Source organism: Manihot esculenta, chromosome 16 (assembly GCF_001659605.2).
Source record: "Manihot esculenta cultivar AM560-2 chromosome 16, M.esculenta_v8, whole genome shotgun sequence".
NCBI classification, from domain to species: Eukaryota; Viridiplantae; Streptophyta; class Magnoliopsida; order Malpighiales; family Euphorbiaceae; genus Manihot; species Manihot esculenta.
In genome coordinates this window covers 28551773-28573025 of record NC_035176.2, presented here as the reverse complement: position 1 = coordinate 28573025, position 21253 = coordinate 28551773, and the positions used below count along the sequence as shown (strand labels likewise).

Here is a 21253-nt window from a genome sequence, read left to right as displayed (position 1 = left end):
TATACATCCTTAAGCGATCCTCCCTTGTCACTCTAATTGTCAGGCAGAGAGGGTCATCTTCTCCTTCACCCTCTAATTCATCATCATCGACATCATAACCCTCCATAAAATCATCATCCATAAGTTCCTGCTTAGGGACAGTTCCCTCCAACAGAGAGTACTTGAACGATTTGACACCCTCGCCTCCAGATGGAGGAGAAGAAGGCTCGACAGTATCATCATCTAGCTTTTTATTAATGATTAAAATTAATAAAAAAATTTAATTAATAAATTTTTTATAATATTAAAAATTTTAATATATTTTTTTAAAATAAAAAAAATCAAGTTTTGACGTATTATATGGATGAAGTAATACTTTTTTTTATTTTAGTTTTATTTTTAATAATGAGAATGTCTCTATCATCACATTTGTGCATGTATGCATCTAATCATGTAAACTAGGTGAAGCTGAAGGTGATAGAAAATATAGGAGTGACTCAGATGGCTCATACGTAGCGTGTCTCTTCATCTTACAAAAATAAATATATCAATCCGAAAGTAATATTTAAAAAATGGGTACAGGTCAACCAAACGTTATCATGAATAATAATTTCATAAAATTAATATACATACAATATAAAAGCAGTATTTAATTAAACGTTTTAAAATATTTTTAAAAAATATCTATTTTTAGAAAACGTGTTCAATATAAATTTAAATTAATCAAATTAAATAGCTCTTCGTGTACTTCTCGCTTTTTAATGATTATTTTTCAGGCAATTTTGAAAGGTAGATTTCAACAACAAACATGATATCGATGAATCTTTCTTGACCAATGAGAAACTTATTTGGGATAACTTTTTGTTTTTTTCCTTTCCACTATCACAAATGTCTTATTGGATCATTTTAATATTCTCAAAAACTAAATTCCCTTTATTTATAATTTATTATTATATTGGCTATCTCTCTTTTCATTGTAAAAATACATAAATAATTTATAAGAATATTCGAACTTAAAAAAATTAATAATTTATTTACTTTTTTTATGATAGATAAAAATAGTTACTATACTTAAAATTAAATTTTATTTTGCAATATTTTTAAATTTAAGTAATTTTTAGATAATAATCTTACATCCGCCGCTAAAATTCTAATCGTTAAATCTTAAAATATAATAGTATATATATGAATAATTATGAATTTTGAAAAAGAATTTAAATTAATACTACATCAAAACTTTTATAAATATCTTTTTGTTGGTAATCTTTTACAAATATCTTTTAGCATTGGCTGTGTTCAATTCGATCTCTCATTGTGTGCTCATGCTATTCAGGAAAATTGTAAGAAATAAAAAATATTCTTAAAAAATTTAACTTTGCTATTACGCAAAGCAATAGGATCCAAGGGAGTTGATCGACATGGTCGATCGTGTCACTATAGAAAGTGGTAGGAGCAGACAATAACAACTTGTAATATTGCCAGGCTGATAGATTGGAACAAATCATCACTGTATCACACAGATCAAGTTATCATTGTTTCTAAGAAAAGAAAAGAAAAGAAAAGAAAATAGGAGACAAAATGAGAGATCAGAAGAGAAAAAGCAGAAGGTGGTAATTAAACGAAAAGAAATTGATGAAAGGGTCAAATCATGAAAAATGGTGTGGGGGCTAAAGAAGAGGGTGTCATTATCATGGGCTGAACCAGCATTTGATGCTTTTTGGCAAGGCTAAGAAATGAAGATATACATAAGCTTCCATGAAAATCTTATACCCATCTCTTCATATCTTCACAAACCTCTAAAAAAACCCCTCTCCTTCCTTCCAAACTCCATTAATTGATGGAATTTTTTACCGTGCTAAAGTTGACAGAAATTGTAATGCAACACATAATCCCATGCAGGTTGATGTATGGCTCACTAAAAGTTTTCCTTTGAGGTCCCAAAGAGGATAAAAGATCCTAAAATGGTCAACTGATAGATCGCCTTCATACTTGGATTTTTCATTTTTATTTACTCTTGTGTGGTCCTTCCCTTGCTACAGAATTCATCCTAAATTAACTCCAGTCAATTTCATTAATTTTTATTTTACAACTCCATCGATTTGTATGAATAACTAATCTTTTATTTATTTATATAAATAATTAATTTTTTATTTATTAAAATAAACGCACAACAATAAAATACATACATTATAATAGATACATGTACTCACAATCGCAATATTAGAGAATAAGACAAAAAATACAAAGTGATTCGACTGTAAAATTTATATTAGTTCATGAATAAAGCTGAGCAAAATTCTACTATGATAAAAAAAAGTAATACAATTTTAGAGATCTTAAAATTCTAATATTATTTTTTGAAATCTCACTTATACAAGTACGACATGAAAAATTATAAATATTTATAATCTTTCGTACATGAAATCAGACTATAAATTTAAACCTATCAATATTTGACCTCCGTTCCCATACATATTTTTATTTTTTATTTAATTTAAATTATAATATAAAATTTATTCGGTGTATAAAACAATATACTCAAAATTTAAACTCCATAATTAACACTATTCAATTTTTTTTTGGGTCGGGATTAACACTATTCAATTTAATAGCTTGGGTTCACTAGCTTGATGAAATATGCATTTAATGGGTTGATGGATGAGCTTGAGGAGAAATAAAGGCATATGAAGAGTAGGGTATATCAACCTTAAATTCTCAATTGGGCAACTTACAACACTTGATATTTGTCTGTGTGGAGGTTTGAGGTTTGAACTGTTAATAGAGAGAATGCTGCTGATAGGGTTGTCATAATGGGGTCGAATGGTAGCATTCTACACCTCCTTTTAATTTGTCTTGTTTTAGCATGTTTTGTTTGGGTGACATGAAGTCACGTGAATGGCTTTCAGGCCGCTTCTTCTCTCCCATCCCCTTATAAGACATTTTTATACTATTAATTAGGCCTTTTGGCCTTGTTATTTCACTGCCCCTATCCCCTTTCTCTATACTTGTCCTTCTTTTACTGGACAACATCTCTCTCTCTCCATGACTCCATTCTATCTGAATCCACCGACCTCTTCTCCTTTTCCAGTTGTGGAGATTAGAGAAGATCAGCAACATCTGCAACTCTTCCTGTCACCCCATCAAGCAGCTGCTTCTCTCTCTTCTGCTCCTGCTTTTTTTGATACAACTGGTCATGATCAAGATCAAAGAGGAGCCCAACTTGGGGGGTCTAGACAGCATCATCAGGAGGCAAGAACTCTTGATCTAATTGCTTTGAAAAATGTTTTGTTTTGTTCTTACAGTTAATTATGATAGATGCATGATCCGTTATTGCATGATCATGTGCAATTTACAATTTACATATGTGTATGCGAGCGGATGCAATATATGCAATAATATTTTGTTGGCTTAATGATAGGATGACAAGTACATATTACAGAGCAGATGGAGTGATGATCATCATAAACCCCTTTCTTCATCTTCATTTCAAGCTCCAGCGATCAGTGAGAGTAACAGTAACGAGGTCCAAAAATTTTTCTCCTGCAAAAGAGAGGATGGAGATTATGAAGGAAGTGTTGGTGAGGGATCTGCAGCCAAATGGATGCCCTCGAAGATGAGGTTGATGCACAAAATGATGAACTCTAGTTCTAATTTCTCAGCGACTGATGAACCAGTGAAATTTACAGTCAAGTTTCAAGATCAGCAGTGTCATACTAACAACAATATCAGAGTCTGCGCAGACTGCAACACTACCAGTACACCTCTTTGGAGGAGTGGCCCTCAGGGCCCCAAGGTGATCTTCTGTTACCATATTATATTGTAGGAAAAAATATATACAACATATGCATTACTAAATGGCTAGGAAAAAATATTTTTGATGCAGTCTCTTTGCAATGCATGTGGGATTCGACAGAGGAAGGCGAGACGAGCAATGGCAGCGGCGGCTGCCATGGCAAATGGCACAGTTGTTGCCATGGAGACGTCACCTATGAAGACCAAGATGCACAACAAGGAAAAGAAGCTGCGCACAGGTCATATTGCACAAGGAAAGAAATTGAGAAAGCCTCTTGATTTGGCTCAAGGCCAAAAGAAGCTTTGCAGCTTCAAGAATCTTGCAATAAGCTTGAGCAAGAATTCGGCTCTTCAACGAGTGTTTCCACAGGATGTGGAAGAAGCAGCAATACTGCTTATGGAATTATCTTGTGGTTTCATTAGTTGAAAATTTTCATATTAATTACTTTTCTTGACTCGGAGAGCTTCTTAGTTAATCTGTGATAGTTATGAGATCTTGAAATTTCTGTAATATTGCAAACCAAATAATAGGTTTGCTGCATTTTAGCTTTTTTTGGTAATTAAAATAATGGAAATAATTAAATAATAAATTCTGAAAATTGATAATCCATATATTTAATTTTTTGAAATGGGAATTGTGGCTAAGAATCTGAGACTTCTTAAATTTTTTTAAATTGAGAATTAGAAATTAAAAATTGGGAGAGTAGAACACGAGAACTCTCAATTTTACTCAGATACTCTTACTATCATATTTAAGTTATGAGTAAAATTAAATATTTATTATTATTATGTTAAAAATAATAATAATAATATGTGGATAGAGGTTTTAACAAGATTGGTGTAGATTGTGTGATGCAAATTAGTTTTCAAATATTTTAGTGATTATAAATTTTTATTATTAATTTTATTTAAAAATTAATTTTATGTTGTAATTATTTTTTATTTTTATCTATCTCTCAAATTTATTTTAATTCTATCTTGACTGAAAACATACTCAATTTTTTTAAAAAATTTATTCCGTAGGTTTATTAAACTATGTGGAATATAATTTTAAATCTATTTTTAATACTTTATAACTAATATATGAAATAAATTTATTGTGTTAAAAATAATACTAAATAATAAGCTTACGGAATAAATTCAAAAAAAATATTGGATAGGATTATAAAAAGAATAATACTAACATAAAATTAATTTTTAAATACAATCAATAATCAAAATTTAACATTCTTTAAATTATAAAATTACGTTTTTCATAAAAAAAATCTTATAAAATTTTGTTTTAGAATTAATCACAAAAAATTTTAAACTTTAAAAATTTACAATTACATCCAAAAATTTACTAATTAAACCTTAAAATTTTAAATTATTACCGATTTTATTCTAAATTTTATTTACACAATAAAATTATGTAATAATGACGTGTTGTAATAAATTTATTAAAAATTTTATTAATTTTTAATAGTAAAAATAATGATAAATTTTAAAATTATTATTAATGAAAAGCAAATGACAAAAAGATAGAAACTTTAATATTTTTTTTAATTTATGGTAAATCTTATCTTTGTTAATTTTAAATAATTTTGATATACGTCAGTGGCTCCCATTCTTAATTTTGAATAGGTATTTCTTAAATTTGGCTAAAATTTAAAAAAATATATTAATATTTGAAAAAATAACTAAAGTTTTGGCTTTCTCTATAAACAAAATAAACAATAAATTTCAATATACATAACACTTATTTAGAAAAATATCAGTTCTAACTTAATTCAGTGAATAAAAATATTTCACTTGTCTGGATAATTCAGATTTGAGTCTTCATATTTCTTAATTTTCTACTAAAAAAGAAAAAAAAAATAAAAGTAAAGAGAAGTATCATCATTTTAAACAGAAAACAACATATATACCATTTATTTTAAAAAAATCACTTAGAACACCGAATGATCACGTGGTTTTAATTTTAATCATACATCAAAGGTAAACTATATATTAGATCAAAATATATCTTTTTTTTTATAATATATCTTCACAATTCATCTAAGATAGATAATTAATTTTTAATAAAAAAATAAAATTTATCCTTAAATTTTATTTAAATTTTTAGTGATTATCGAGAGATAAAATTATATTAAAAATTAAAATTTAATATATTTTATATTTTTTGAAATTTAATTTTGCTTATAATCCTTTTTTTTAAATAAAAGTAGGAGTATATATTAATGGTAGTCAAGGTATAAATAGTCCAAAATATAAATAGGTAAATGATTTACTTATTTCACCGAATATGTCAGAAAATGAGAAATTTGAATTAATTTATGAGCTATCTCATTTGCAGATCAATAATAAATACAATTTAACACATCATTCGTTTCGTTCAAAAAATACTTATAATTAAAGATAATTAAACTAAATGAGAAATAATCTGAATAATTAGTTTGAATATTAACGCTTTAGCAACCTTTACCGATATCTGATATCTGGTTAGGATTCTTAATGCAAGATGAATGGTAATTGAAGAGAAAATGACAATAATAATAAATAACTATACCCTACAATGAGTACTAATAGCCATTTTCAAGCACCACATACGTCCTTTTCATCAGATTATATTTCACATCCCAAAAATTTACACTCCATAAATGCCTTTTTGTCAATTTCTCTCCTTCATTATCCAATTCAATTTTACATTTCTGTCACACATTTTTTAATAACCCATCAACATTTTTGCTGTGCATGGTTGGGCAGTTTCGTCATTTCGTTTCTTTTAATAATCAAAATAAGATTAAAATTCATAAGTATTATTAAATTTATAATTTAATGATTCAGATTTCTATATACTCCTAAAAAAGTAAATTGCAAAAATTTCATGTGTCAATTGAAAATTAACTTTAGAAAGATTATAAATAATATAATAATTAAAATTTTTAGAATATTTCAATATTCAAAATGAAAATTTTAGAATATTTCAATACTCAAAATGAAAATTTTTAAATTTAAAAGAGCTAAATATATATTTCTTATGAAAAACATAAGGATATATATACAAGTTTTATAAAATTGAAGGGGCCAAAATTAAATTTTAAACAAAATTTGTGAGAAAAAAAAACAGCAAATGGGTTTAAATGAAAATTTTACAAATTTGGCTCCTCCCAACACCAGTGTAATTTCGTAGTCTGTATTTACTCACCCAAAAACTAGCTCAAGGAGAGGAGTACCCATGACCCATATAAGGGGCACATTACCACTTTTCACAATCGATGTCGATGTCGGATTTAACACACCCCTCACGCCCAGAATTTTTACTGGTGCATGGCACATTTATGGGCGTCCAAGGGGTAATGTGCCCCTTATATGGATCATAGGCACTCATCCCCTTGAGCTAGTTTTTTTGGGGTGAGTTAGACCTGATCCAAATTTAACATGATATTAGAGCCTCTCCATTCGATATTGGACGCCCCGTAAATGTGCACGCACCAGTAAAAATTTTAAAAATTTTAGGCGTGAGGAGTGTTAAATCTCATATCAGTTGTGGAAGGGGTAATGTGCCCTTTATATAGACCATAGACACTATTTTTGCTTGAGTTAGCTTTCGGGGTGAGTTAGACCTGATTCAAATTTAACAATTCTCGCTCTAGCTTTAAAATTGGATCAAATTCAGTTTGATTGAGCGAAACTTTCTTATTATCAAAATCTGATTCCCTTTTATTTAGGCACACTATCACTGGAGGTTCATCTGCATTTCTGTTCTTTTCTTTCCCATCTGCATCATCTTCTCTTTTCTTCATCCTTTTCCCTTCACAATAATTTCAGTTTTTTCTAATGATTCAAAATTTACGAGAGACCTTTGGCCATGATAAAATAATTGAATTGAATTAATTATTAAAGGAGGTCGTTGAGTCCAAGATTGCATGGCCCAGATGTCGTTAAGGGGTCAATGGGGAGAAAAGTAGCAAGCAAGTTTAAGAGACCTTTGACCATGATAAAATGAAATAAAATAAAATAAAATAAAGCCCCGTGGATAAACGATTTTTTAACAGGAGAAAGGTTAACTATTTTTTTTAATTTTATTGAATAAAAATATTTATTATATTTTCTTCGTTTTAATTAATATTTTTAAGGGTTTGAATTTTCACTTTAGGTGTGGAGAATGGTTTTAAGTGTGATGTCAGGGATTCAGAACTGCACTGATATCTCTGGTAGCTAACGCTCTCATGGACTTTCTTTTATTGGACTCTAAAGCATCTTTTCTTTTAATTTGCTTTTTATCAGTAGACAATTCTCGCTATTGATCTCTTTCCTCTTTATTTGCATGTCTGCTGGGTTATTTGGTTCTCTTTGCTCTTTATTGCTTTTCTATTATGATGGTTTCATTACTGATCGGCGTCGATTCAGGCTTCTTCAATTTTTGTTGGTGCTTGGTTGTACGGTCTGGTACTTCAATAGTGCGGCAGGATGTTGGCTTCTGACTTTGCCTGTTGGCCGTGAGTTTTGGTTTATTTAACTATTAATTTTTAGTTTTACTTGTTTTGTTTTATTTATTTCGCTGGTGATTTTGGTTAGCTCAGTTAGTTTTGATTTCTAATTTAATTTGTTTAGTTTGATTAATTTGTGATATTTTGAGATTCAGAAAATAGAGTTTTAAAGGGGTTTGTAAGTTTGGTCTAAGAGGAGGGTATCATCTCCTTTTATTCTTTTTCTTGGTATGATAATGACGTGTAATGGTTTCATTGCCATTGAGCCAACTATTCCTGCCATACGGATACGAACGTACGAAAATATCAGATATCTGCATGGCCATTTAATTCCCTTTCCCAGTGCGCGTGTAAGTAAGTCTGTTGGATATTTGGGCCGGATATCTCTTCTCCTATGGGACTCCATTATTGAGCATAATGTAAGAGAATTGGCCCAAGGGAGGTCCAACCTCGAGGCCGAATGATTAGGGCCCAATCCTCGTGGCCGAGTGATCCAGGCCGGCCCGTTGAAGGAACATCTTGTCCTTTGAGTAGGGGCCTTATACTGGGTCATCAATTTAGTTGGATCATTATTATATTTAAATTGGACTTTTATTATTTTTTTAGTCTTTTTATATTTATATCTTTTTTATTTATACTCTATGCGCCTTGAAAATGAAACTTTATAATTGCATGGTAAAAAAATTGTATTTTTATCCAGTGCAACAAGATCATAGATTAATACAAATAAATTTATTATTTTTCTCTCCGTATTATTGTTACATATATTATATTATAGAATTGTAAATTTATTAATAGACATGTTTTTATTAAAAAAGTAATATTTTTTATTTACATTGATAATTTTTAATAATTATTTTAGTTGTTTATATGATATTTTTCATTATATTTAAATATAAATAGAACTATAAATTTTACATTTATATAAATACTAAAATTAATTTAAATAATGGAAATTTAGAAAAATTAATTTTATTAGCAAATTAAATTTAGTTTTTTATTGTAATAAAATAACTTATAAAGGATCATTTTAATAATGCTATTATTCCCTCATTTTCACCTTTATATATATATATATTATAAATTTTTAATTTTTAATTTTTATTTGCAAGTAACATTTTTAAAAGTAATTAATAATTTTTTAACTATTACTACCATAAAATAACAAAATAGTAGTAAAAATTATTTACTATTATCAAGTTTTACAGTAAAAATTTTAATTAAAATTTACTATTATTATAAAAAAGCTATAATTAAAAATTACTATCATTAACAATTACTTTTATTTTTTATAATGAGCGCTGGTAATTTTTATATAATAACATTTTTTAATGTGTTTATTATAATAAAATTTATTTAGAATAATAATAAAATACAATTTAAGTACAAATATATAAACTCTAAAATAATTTAAATATAAATTTAATTTTTAACTGTTAATATCATAACATAATAAAATAATAATAATAAAAATAATAGTTACTATTACTAAAAATTACTATTATTATAATAAAAAAATTAAAATACTATTATTATAATTAATTTTATTATTTTTCTATTATAGGCACCAATGTTTTTATAATATCAATATTTTAATGGGTTTATTATAATAAAATTTTATTTAGAATAATAAAAAATATAATTTGAGTACAAATAGAATTTAAGTATTTTAAATTTGTATAAACTCTAAAATAATTTAAATATAAAAAATAAAATAAATTAATTTTAAATAGCTAATTAAATTTAAAATTTCCATTATTCTTTCTTTTTCACTGATGGTATAAATTGAAAATAATTTTTCTTTTTATTTTTTAAAATTTTAAATTCATATAAAAATATTAATGATAATGATGAAGGTTGGAGTGTGGAGAAGAGTGGGACTCGTACGCTCACAGAACTCCACCAACCAAACCACCACTCCTTTCAGAATAGATTCCCAGTCAGGGATCTTTCTCTAGAATCTAGATTCCACCTTCCTATTGTAGCTTCATCTCTACCGTTAATTCAGCATTATTTATTGATCCGACGGTCTTGATTTTATTAGGATGACCCAAACCATACCAACCACAATAACTTGGAAAAATTCGCAGATTTCCGGTTTATGTTGCAACGTACAACGTCGGCCAGACATTTATTTCAAGTTTCATCAGATAATTTCCCATTTATGCCCTCCACCCAACCCTCCTGGGTCCCACTTACCAGAATTTAATTTAAAAAATAAAATAAAATTTCCCAACTCAGAGTAGGCCCCACCATCCCCACATCACAAAGATTTCTTAGCAATTGTAGCTGGCGCTGGTTCGATTTGGTTCTTGATTTTTTTTTAAATATATGCAATTATTATTAAATCATATTGCGATCTGATTTTGAGTTTAAAGCAATAATTTTATGTGGAAAATTAGATATTAATATACAATAAAGAATTTAAATAAAATGTAAAATAATTTTTAAAATTATTTAAGCGAATTTTAACCTCTTATTTTTACTCAATATAAAAAAATATTTAACTAATTATTTTTCTATTAATTTTTATTCAAAATAAAATTAAATTATATATAATTTTATAAAAATTTATTTAAATATTTTTACAAAATAAATCGTTTCAACAAAAGTTAAACATAATTATCTTTGGGTGTCTTTTATTGTTCTAATTTGACTTTAATTTCAATTGGATTTCAATTCAATTTTGATTTTATCCAATCTGATTATTCAATTTTTTTTCCATCTAAAAATCAAATCAGATTTTATTAATTTAATTTAATTTCAATTCAAATCAATTTAAAAGACTAAGAAAGTATTTGATTTAGGTGATAGATTAAGTGAAAGAATATCTATTAATTGCATTTCGAATTGAATAAACATAGAAATCTTTTTTAAAAAAACCTGGTTCTGCTCCAGATCAAACCAACCGGGCCGGATCTAATGTGAAGCAATTGATAATTGTAGAATATTTTGAAGTGCATTTGATTGGTCCAGAAACCCTAAAGCCTTGACTGTTTTTGTACTGAGGTGAAGACATAGGAGATAGGCAGGGTGTGAAAGAGATTCTGCCACCGCAGAATCTCAGATTACATTGTTCAAGGAAAAAAATCAAAATTTTCTTACTTCTTTATCTTCGAATGAAAGAAAATGGGAATTATTTTGATCCATTGATACTCAATCTGTTTTGCTTCAATTACTTCCATTCATTTTTCTGTTTTTTGGAGATTTGGTGACCTTTTGTTTTGCAGATGGTGATATTCTCAAAAAAATCTGTCCTTTTCTTCAGAGTTGCTCAGTCACCCACCACCACCAGATCTTGAACCCATAATTTTTTTTTTTTCATTTATGTATATGCAACTAGTATATATAATAATTATACACGGACAAAAATTCACTGTGTTATCACCAGCCCATTTCTCCACTCGTTTCGTGGAGTAGAAATAATCCCATTCTTGAAACTCTTTCTATTTTTTCTTCACCAACCCCTCTCCTCTTTCTGCTGGTTTAGCCACAAAAAGAGGAGAAAGAACACTTTTTTTCTCTCTACATCACATTCATGGAACGTGCAAGGCGTCTGGCTAACAGGGCTATCTTGAAGAGGCTGCTGAGTGAATCCAAGCAATGCAACCACCAGAGCTGCCATGAGTCTTCAACTCTGTTGAACTCTTCTTCTCCTGTATTGTACACTCCTTCGAGGTATGTCTCATCGTTGTCTTCTTTTGCTTCTAGAAATCCCAGATCAGGGATGTTGCTAGGAAGCAAAAATATTGTTACCCATAATGCTGGTGGTGGTTATTATGGTGGTGTTTCACAAGTTCGATCCATATCTGTTGAGTCTTTGAAAGCCAGTGATACTTTTCCCCGCCGCCATAACTCTGCTCCTCCAGAGGAGCAAACTAAAATGGCTGAGTTATGTGGGTTTGATAATCTTGATTCTTTGATAGATGCCACTGTGCCTAAATCAATTAGAATTGATTCAATGAAGTTCTCTAAGTTTGATGAAGGGCTAACTGAGAGCCAAATGATTGAGCACATGAAAAAATTGGCATCAAAGAATAAGGTTTTTAAGTCATATATAGGGATGGGATATTATAACACACATGTTCCACCAGTTATTTTGAGAAACATAATGGAGAATCCAGCTTGGTACACACAGTACACACCTTATCAAGCTGAGATATCTCAGGGGAGGTTGGAGTCCTTGCTTAATTATCAAACCATGATTACGGATCTCACTGGATTGCCCATGTCGAATGCTTCATTGCTCGACGAAGGGACTGCTGCTGCTGAGGCTATGGCTATGTGCAATAATATCCTAAAAGGGAAGAAAAAGACTTTTATTATTGCTAGCAACTGTCACCCACAAACTATTGATATCTGTAAGACTAGAGCTGAGGGTTTTGACATTAAGGTAATTACTATGGATCTTAAGGATATCAGTTATAAATCTGGGGATGTTTGTGGGGTTTTGGTTCAATATCCTGGGACAGAGGGTGAAATCTTGGATTATGAGAACTTTATTATGAATGCTCATGCTAATGGGGTTAAGGTTGTTATGGCAACGGATTTATTGGCACTAACAATGTTGAAGCCTCCCGGTGAACTGGGGGCAGATATTGTTGTTGGATCTGCTCAGAGGTTTGGTGTTCCCATGGGATATGGAGGTCCACATGCAGCATTTTTGGCTACCTCACAAGAGTACAAGAGGTTGATGCCTGGAAGAATTATTGGTGTTAGTGTTGATTCTTCTGGGAAGCCTGCTCTGCGCATGGCGATGCAAACCAGGGAACAGCATATTCGCAGGGATAAGGCTACAAGTAACATCTGCACTGCTCAAGTAAGATACTGTATTTCGTATTGTGGGTCTTTTGTTAATCATTTGTGGACTGCTTGTAAAGCCTCTTTCAAATGCCTTGTTTTTTAACAAAAGCTTTGATATGGATTTACTTAGCTCAAATTTGTGTCAGGAACACATTCACTTGTATTTATACTATGTAGAAACTCTTTGATTGTTCAGTTCATCATATCCCCAGCTGTGTAGTAAATTGGCCTTGCTTTGGTTGAAAGATTATTATCTTCTTCTGTTTAGGCCTTGCTCGCAAACATGGCTGCCATGTATGCTGTCTATCATGGACCTGAAGGCCTTAAAGCCATTGCACAAAGGGTTCATGGTCTTGCTGGAGCCTTTGCACTTGGACTGAAGAAACTTGGGACTGTAGAAGTTCAGAGCCTTCCCTTCTTTGACACTGTAAAAGTTAAGTGTGTTGATGCACATGCGATAGCCGATGCTGCTGTCAAGAGTGAGATAAACTTGCGAGTCATAGATGCAAACACTGTAAGTTCAAACCTATCTGTTGTGTTACATGGCTAGTCAATGTCATGGGATTATCAGAATATGTTGCTTTTCAGATCACTGTTTCCTTTGATGAAACAACCACCCTGGAGGATGTTGATAAACTCTTCAAAGTTTTTTCCAGCGGCAAGCCTGTAAGTATTACAAAATATTTCTCATTCTTTTGATAGTTCCAATTCATAACAATCAGAACCTTCAAGTTATGATCTTTATCTGAAATCTCAGGTGCCATTCACTGCTGCATCTCTGGCATCAGAAGTTCAGAATGCAATCCCTTCTGAATTAACAAGGGAGAGCCCATTCCTGAACCACCCAATCTTCAACATGTATACCCTTGTCCTGCAAATTTGAACATTAAGATTATTATCCGGAAGCCACTCAAATTTATTTATTTTTCTCTTTTATTAGGTACCATACAGAGCATGAGCTTCTCAGGTATATCCATAGGTTAGAATCAAAGGATCTATCTTTGTGCCACAGCATGATTCCACTGGGATCTTGTACAATGAAATTGAATGCAACCGCTGAAATGATGCCTGTGACATTCCCTAACTTTACTGATGTTCACCCTTTTGCTCCTGTTGAACAAGCTGAGGGTTATCAGGTAGATAGTTACACATGTTTTTCAAACAGAAAATTGAGATGTGTTATTGCTATGTTTCATATTACCAAATAATGTGATTCTTGTTGATAAAAGATCCAATTGACCTTTCTGAATTCTTATATTCCCTTAGGAAATGTTCAATGACCTGGGTGATTTATTGTGTACCATCACTGGGTTTGACTCATTCTCATTGCAACCAAATGCTGGTGCTTCTGGAGAGTATGCTGGGCTGATGGTTATCCGTGCATATCATAAGGTATATACATATACATTAACTTGTAAATAGTTGTTTACTCTCCATAGGATATAGACTATAGCCATTAATTTCTCCCATGGTGTTCTAGTAAGATTTTTTTTTTATTTTTTATTTTCTTAAGTTGAAGCTTTTTTTATGCTGAGCTCAAGTCAAGCATGTTTATCGTTCAGTCTTGTTTCTTCCTATAATTCATGTAAAATGTTATCATCGGGAGAAGGGGGGGGATGCCCTGAAACTTATTTATAGTATCTGAGGTCAACACTTTCTAGTTTCCTTGGATTTGTTTCTTTGTTGAGAGTCTTGTATGAGTTGATATAGGTATAAATCCACTTTTGGATTGATTTACAAAATGGACTTCTCAAACTATCTGATCTGTTATTCTCTTACTCAAATGTATAGTTAAATGTAAGCAATAGTTGCAGCTTTCTCTTGCCTCTGTAGATGGTATTTATTTTCTTTATTCACATCTAGAAAGTCCTTCACCGTTTGCCAGTCCTTTTGCGGTGCCTTCTAATGTTGTCTATTCTTTTCTTGAAACAATTAATTATTGCTAATCCCCCCCTGAATGAAATTGCAGTCAAGAGGAGATCATCATCGCAATGTGTGCATTATACCTGTTTCAGCACATGGGACAAATCCTGCAAGTGCTGCTATGTGTGGAATGAAGATTGTTGCTGTTGGAACTGATGCCAAGGGAAACATTAACATTGAAGAGCTACGGAAGGCTGCTGAAGCCAATAAGGACAACCTGTCAGCACTTATGGTATGCATATTTTATTTTAATTTGTGATTAAATTTTATTTGATGAAAATATTAGTGGTTTTTCTGCTCGGAACTTTCATCTGGTGCCAGATGTCTTATTCTGATTTAAATTTTAGGTTACATATCCTTCCACTCATGGAGTCTATGAAGAAGGTATTGATGAGATATGTAAGATCATTCATGACAATGGTGGTCAAGTATATATGGATGGGGCTAACATGAATGCTCAGGTCTGTTTTTCTTGCACTATCTCGATCAAGTTACTATTAAAAATGTTAGTTCTTTCCTCTTCCAAAGTTTCCCAATTGGATATGGTGATGTCACTTCACGAACTCATATCCTTTGCAAAAACTTAAAATGGCTTCATTACATGCAGTTTTTATTTTACGTTCTAGGTGAGGAAGTCGTAAGCACTTCTATTACTGCATTTTTAGTCCATACAATCCATGAAGGGATGCACCTGGCAGAATTATGAATCTCTATGCAATTAGATCGAGACCGTTACTTTTAGATTCAAATTAATAACCTCTCCGTTGCATTATATGCTCTGCATAAACTGTATTTGGAACTCCAAACCAAAAAAAAAGTGCAGGTCCTTGTTTCCTCTTTGGCCAATGCTTTCCATCCTTCGGCATAATCTTGCTTGGAGAAGTTCATCAATTTAATTGAATAATTGATCAGTCATCTGAATGTTTAATTGTTGCAGACATCTCTGAACTGTTATCACATAAGCATTATTGTTTCTCAGGTCAAGTGAACATATTGTCATCTTAAGTTCTTGTTATTTCAGGTGGGTCTGACAAGTCCAGGTTTTATTGGAGCTGATGTTTGCCATCTTAATCTCCATAAAACATTTTGCATTCCACATGGAGGCGGTGGTCCAGGCATGGGTCCTATTGGTGTGAAGAAACACTTGGCACCATTTTTACCTTCACATCCTGTGGTACGTATTTTGTAAACAACTTAGCGCATGTGCTTTCTTGTTCAGATTCTATATTTGCATTACCTGTCCTGACTCTTGACTATGGGACTACAGATGCTTATCGGGAAAGTATTCTCAATTCTTTGTCAAGTTTTTTCATAATCCATGTAATAAAAAGGGTGACTTAGTGCATGAAGCATCCACACTTTTGGGCTTTAGAGAGGGATAATGTCTGCAACCTTACCCCTGCTTTGCACAGCGGCTGTTCCCATGGCTCGTACTCATGACCTCTACAAAAATGAAATAACTTTACAATTATACCAAAGCCACACTCTTCATGCTCCATAATAATTGCAATAGGTTATACATTAAGGAAATCTGGAGCAAAGCAAATTGTCCCTTCTTTTTAATTGATTCTTGTTGTTGGAATGACTAACAATCATCACTCATTTCCCTTCTTTACAGTGTTTGCAGTAGTATCTTTTATGTATTTGTCATGCAGTTCTTTAATTTATTGTTCATTGTATTGAAGGTATCTACTGGTGGCATACCAGCGCCTGAGAAAACTCAACCATTGGGCACCATTTCAGCTGCACCATGGGGCTCGGCACTTATCTTGCCAATATCTTATACTTATATAGCAATGATGGGATCTACAGGATTGACAGATGCTTCAAAGATTGCCATCTTGAATGCAAACTACATGGCAAAGCGTTTGGAGGTTACCAATTTTTCTTGACTTTATATTCTTCTGTCAAAAATAATCAATCAGTTCATTCTGAACTTCAAGAAAATATCATGAAGCCTTTCCTCCCCTTACATAACAAGCTTCATTAGTAGAATGATAAAATCATGCTCAACTCTACTACCATAGTTTGTGATGTGTTTGAAGTGCCTGTTCACTTTATTTTCTTCAGTAAAACTTAGTTGTGACTTCTGAATTCACTGTCGAATTCAATTTTTAGGTGATTGTTGCCCTTACTTTAATTTATTTGTTTTGCTTGTCAGAATTACTACCCCATTCTTTTCCGGGGTGTCAATGGAACAGTTGCCCATGAATTCATTGTGGACTTGAGAGGCTTTAAGGTAGTTTATCCTTGCATATTTGTTCTAATCATTCCCTGTTTTTGATCTGTTATGAATAATTGTGAGACATTCTTCTCCCAGAATACTGCTGGGATTGAGTCAGAGGATGTCGCCAAACGTCTCATGGACTATGGATTCCATGCACCAACAATGTCATGGCCAGTTCCAGGCACACTTATGATTGAACCCACTGAAAGTGAAAGCAAGGTGAAGCTGCAGATCATTTTCTCCCATTTTGTATCCCTCAACCCATTTCTTCCTTCTTATGGAGTTTCAATCAAATTCAACTTCTTTTTCAGGCTGAGTTGGACAGATTCTGCGATGCACTAATCTCCATTAGGCACGAAATTGCAGAGATTGAGAAAGGAAATGTCGATATACACAACAACGTACTGAAGGTGAACTGGCTTGTTATTTTTTAAGTATAACTTTTACAATTAAGATTTACTGATGCCTTTGAATTGTATACTGGGATGGTAGTTATGCATTCTGGTGCTGCTTCTTTTTTTTTATTCCTTTCAAGTCATTAATCTAAAGTGCAATTATCTAAAATGTGAAAATGCAGGGAGCTCCTCATCCATCATCTTTGCTTATGGGAGATGAATGGACAAAACCATATTCTCGGGAATATGCAGCCTTCCCTGCTTCTTGGCTCCGATCTGCCAAGTTCTGGCCAACTACAGGTACGTCTTGTCGTTTTATCTTTTTTATTTATTCGATTATTAAAAGTGGAAACTTAGTTGCCTTATTAGATCTTCAAATATTGCTATGAATTTCACTGGTTTCTCGCTTCTATACGAAATAAAGCTATATCACTTTGCTTTCTTCCTTTTTATTTCTGTGGTTATTGAAAGGTTGTCAGTTCTTCAAGTTCTTAGTTATGCAGTTGTCTTTTATGAATTTACATCAACACAGACAATGGTAATGCAATCATTAGCTATTCATCTTCCCTATTAAGAATATGAAATTTCAACAGCTTTTATGATTAGCGAATAATTAGCCAATAACATGGAACTGGAAGTACCAAATAATTTCAGTATGCATGTGTGCTATGTCGATAGCTCTTCGATTTTACTGATGACTTGATTATGGGGACTGTTATTTTAGGACGCGTGGACAACGTGTATGGCGACCGCAACCTTATCTGCACCCTTCTCCCAGCATCACAGTATGTGGAAGAACAGGCAGCAGCTACTGCTTAAATCTGCTGCATAAATGTGTTCCTTGTGAGGTTGCCTCATGAACATCAAACTCAAAAAATCATCTCTTCTGCTCTCTGTATATATGTTTATCCATATTCACATGCTCATTGCAGCTGTAAACATTCATTTCTCAATGTACTGATAATCAGCTGCCTTAATAACAATTGTTGCTAATTGCAACACTTCTACTTCTGTAATTGACATTGCTTTTCATCTCTCTTCCTCCACTATGACTAATTGATCTCTTAGATCAAAAGGCAAAAGCATTGAGCATTTATTCATAAAGTAGAGATTACTTGAATGCAACCCACATAGGCAAACATGAATCTATAGTATAAATACATGGGATTTTAGAGTACTCACTATAATTTTATCATGGGTTTATGTAGATCCGATCTGAATGAGTATTTTTCTTATGAAATTTGGAGGATTGTGTTAGTGCAAATTGAACATACAAGTTTTTTAATTTAATCTTTAATCCCGGCAATTGGAAGGGGCAGTTTCGTGGAAATTGTGTTCCATGTTCCATGCTTTATGACCAAGGACTTGGTGGCCTAAGAGCAGAGGGAAGGGAACCTACTTTCTGCTTGATTCTCTATCTTTGCATATTGGGAAGTGACAGATTTTTTATTGGCTGTTGCATGTGATGATTGCCCAGCTGGACAACAATTTCAGCCAAGGGAACTCATTGGGCCATAGGCTAAATCCATTGCCATTTGAATGGTCAAGTCAGCTTCTTAGTATTAATGGAGAACCAAATACTTTTTTTTTTTTTTTAAGTAAATAAATGAGGATTTCATTAATTAAAATTTAATTACCTTTGCAACCTTAGGATATATCAAAACTAATATGCCTTTCAGTTTTTTAGTTGAACAGAAGGTGGCTTTGTTAAAAAAAAATTAATTAATTTGATAAAGTTAAAATACAGGACTAAATAATTTATTTTTTAAAATATGATGGTATAAGTATTAATTTTGGAATGAAAATTTACTATTTAGTCTCTAGATATTATGATTATTAACAAGTCAATTCCTATATTCTCAAAAATCTATTAAAATGTCCTTATTTTTTCTCTCAGTCAACGAAATAATCCTTCCAAAATTTTTAAGACTCAATTTTACCCTCAAATAAAACTCCTTATTTAGTCTCTGGATATTATCATTATTAATAAGTCAATCTCTATATTTTCAGAAATCTATTAAAATGTCTTTATTTTTTTTAGATCCATTAAAATGTCCTTATCTTTTCTTAGATCTATTAAAATGTCCTTATCATTTTTCTTCGTCAATGAAATAGTCCCTCCTCCTCCTTCTCTTCTTCAAAAAAAAATATTGAAAAAGCGAAGAAGAAGAAGAAAAATCGAAAAAGGAGAAGGAGAAGGAGAAGGAGAATAATTTAGTGTTTTGCTATATTTTTAACGGTGAAAATAAATAAAAAAATTATTTTATTGACGAAAAAAAAGATAAAGATGTTTTAATAGGTTTCTAGAAATGTAGGAACTAATTTATTAATAATGACAATACTCAGATATTTTTTTTATTTTGAAATAATGTAAATATTAAAAAATATTATATATTTTAGATTATTCTAATATTTTAAAAATAATTAATGGAAAATCAAGATAAAACAATCTCAAATTTAATAAAATTTAAATATTAAATAATTAATTTTTAAAAATAAAGAGATACATACGCTTAATTTTAACAGAAGCAATATACATAAATGATCTATGTTTAACAAGATGGAATAACTAAGCTTTATTTAATTATGCAGAGATGGATCATATAATAAATAAATAATAATATCGTTAAGTACCATTCACAATTTTTAGTTAGTTTTTTTTTAATTTATTTAAATGCATAAACCATATGTTTGCCAACTAAGAAAATCTCACGTTTTCCTTGAAAAGCTTGGAAAATAATTTGATAAAATAAGAGTCAAAAGTCCAGTTGGCAATTTACAGAAACCCAAATCAATGCCAGCTCCGGAGGTGACGAACTCAATTTAGGTGGCTGCACAAATAGTCAATTTCACTGCAAGCTTCTTGCAATTCCAGCCGATAGATGGTCAATTTCCCTGTAACGACTTTGCAGTTTAGGACATCAACTTCCTAACTTTTATTTATTTATTTTATTTATTTTTAATTGATTTAAACTCTGAGATTTATCAGTCAGATGAACATAATATACTAAAGTTCATAAATATTGATTTGGACATAAGGAATAAATATGAAAGACACGTAATAATACAATATTTAAATTTTTTTTTTGCTATTATTATTACGGTAGTTTAAAATGATAATAGTGTTTTAGTAGGTGGATGAATAAACGAGTTGAACATTCTCTTTTAGCGACAGAAACTCGTGTAATTCTTAAAATTTTAATTAATTTTATTCAAAAATTCATATTTACTTATTTATTTTATGGATACATAAATTTTTTATTTATCAACACCTAAATTTTTTTTTCTTTAAAAATTATGATTATTATTGCTCATATTATAACGATACAATCTCAATTGTCTAATTTTTCATTTGAATTTGTATATCGATAAAGTAATAGAATTGTTGATCCCAAAAAAATTTTACTTTCTAATTGAATTGTGAGTAGCCTTTACATTTACTTTATGTTGTTTCAATATTATTCTTGTGAGTGATTCCTCCTTTTTTCCAAACCCATTTAGCCAGTTGATTCAATCAATCATGTGATCCAAAAGGTTAATTAATGTGAAAAGAATAGAGATTGTTTCGATTCAGTGCATCTCCTAACCAGATTTTACTTCAAACTATAAAAATTAATTCCACTTGATGAGTTTTATAATCAACCAAGTGGAAAATATATATA

The 21253-nt window shown here is 31.0% G+C and overlaps 2 protein-coding genes across 3 annotated transcripts; both read left to right on the top strand.

Moving 5' to 3' along the window:
• Positions 1 to 2801: 2801 nt before the first annotated feature.
• On the top strand, positions 2802 to 4400 carry LOC110603465 (putative GATA transcription factor 22). 2 transcript variants are annotated; one of them, XM_043951707.1, is made up of 3 exons: positions 2802 to 3228; positions 3398 to 3772; positions 3893 to 4400. In XM_043951707.1, the coding sequence occupies exons 1-3, from the start codon at positions 3022 to 3024 to the stop codon at positions 4196 to 4198; spliced, it is 888 nt and encodes a 295-aa protein (XP_043807642.1). In that variant the 5' UTR covers positions 2802 to 3021; the 3' UTR covers positions 4199 to 4400. The 2 variants fall into 2 exon arrangements, with proteins under 2 accessions (XP_043807642.1, XP_021596891.1); XM_021741199.2 differs by having other exon boundaries at positions 2859 to 3228; positions 3863 to 4400.
• Positions 4401 to 11606: 7206 nt separating this feature from the next.
• LOC110604177 (glycine dehydrogenase (decarboxylating), mitochondrial) lies at positions 11607 to 18607 on the top strand. Its single transcript, XM_021742308.2, has 15 exons — positions 11607 to 13062; positions 13315 to 13560; positions 13635 to 13712; positions 13804 to 13904; positions 13987 to 14182; positions 14313 to 14438; positions 15016 to 15201; positions 15317 to 15430; positions 15991 to 16143; positions 16655 to 16843; positions 17131 to 17208; positions 17290 to 17415; positions 17508 to 17606; positions 17774 to 17891; positions 18316 to 18607. The coding sequence occupies exons 1-15, from the start codon at positions 11782 to 11784 to the stop codon at positions 18408 to 18410; spliced, it is 3186 nt and encodes a 1061-aa protein (XP_021598000.1). The 5' UTR covers positions 11607 to 11781; the 3' UTR covers positions 18411 to 18607.
• The last annotated feature ends 2646 nt before the right edge of the window (positions 18608 to 21253 follow it).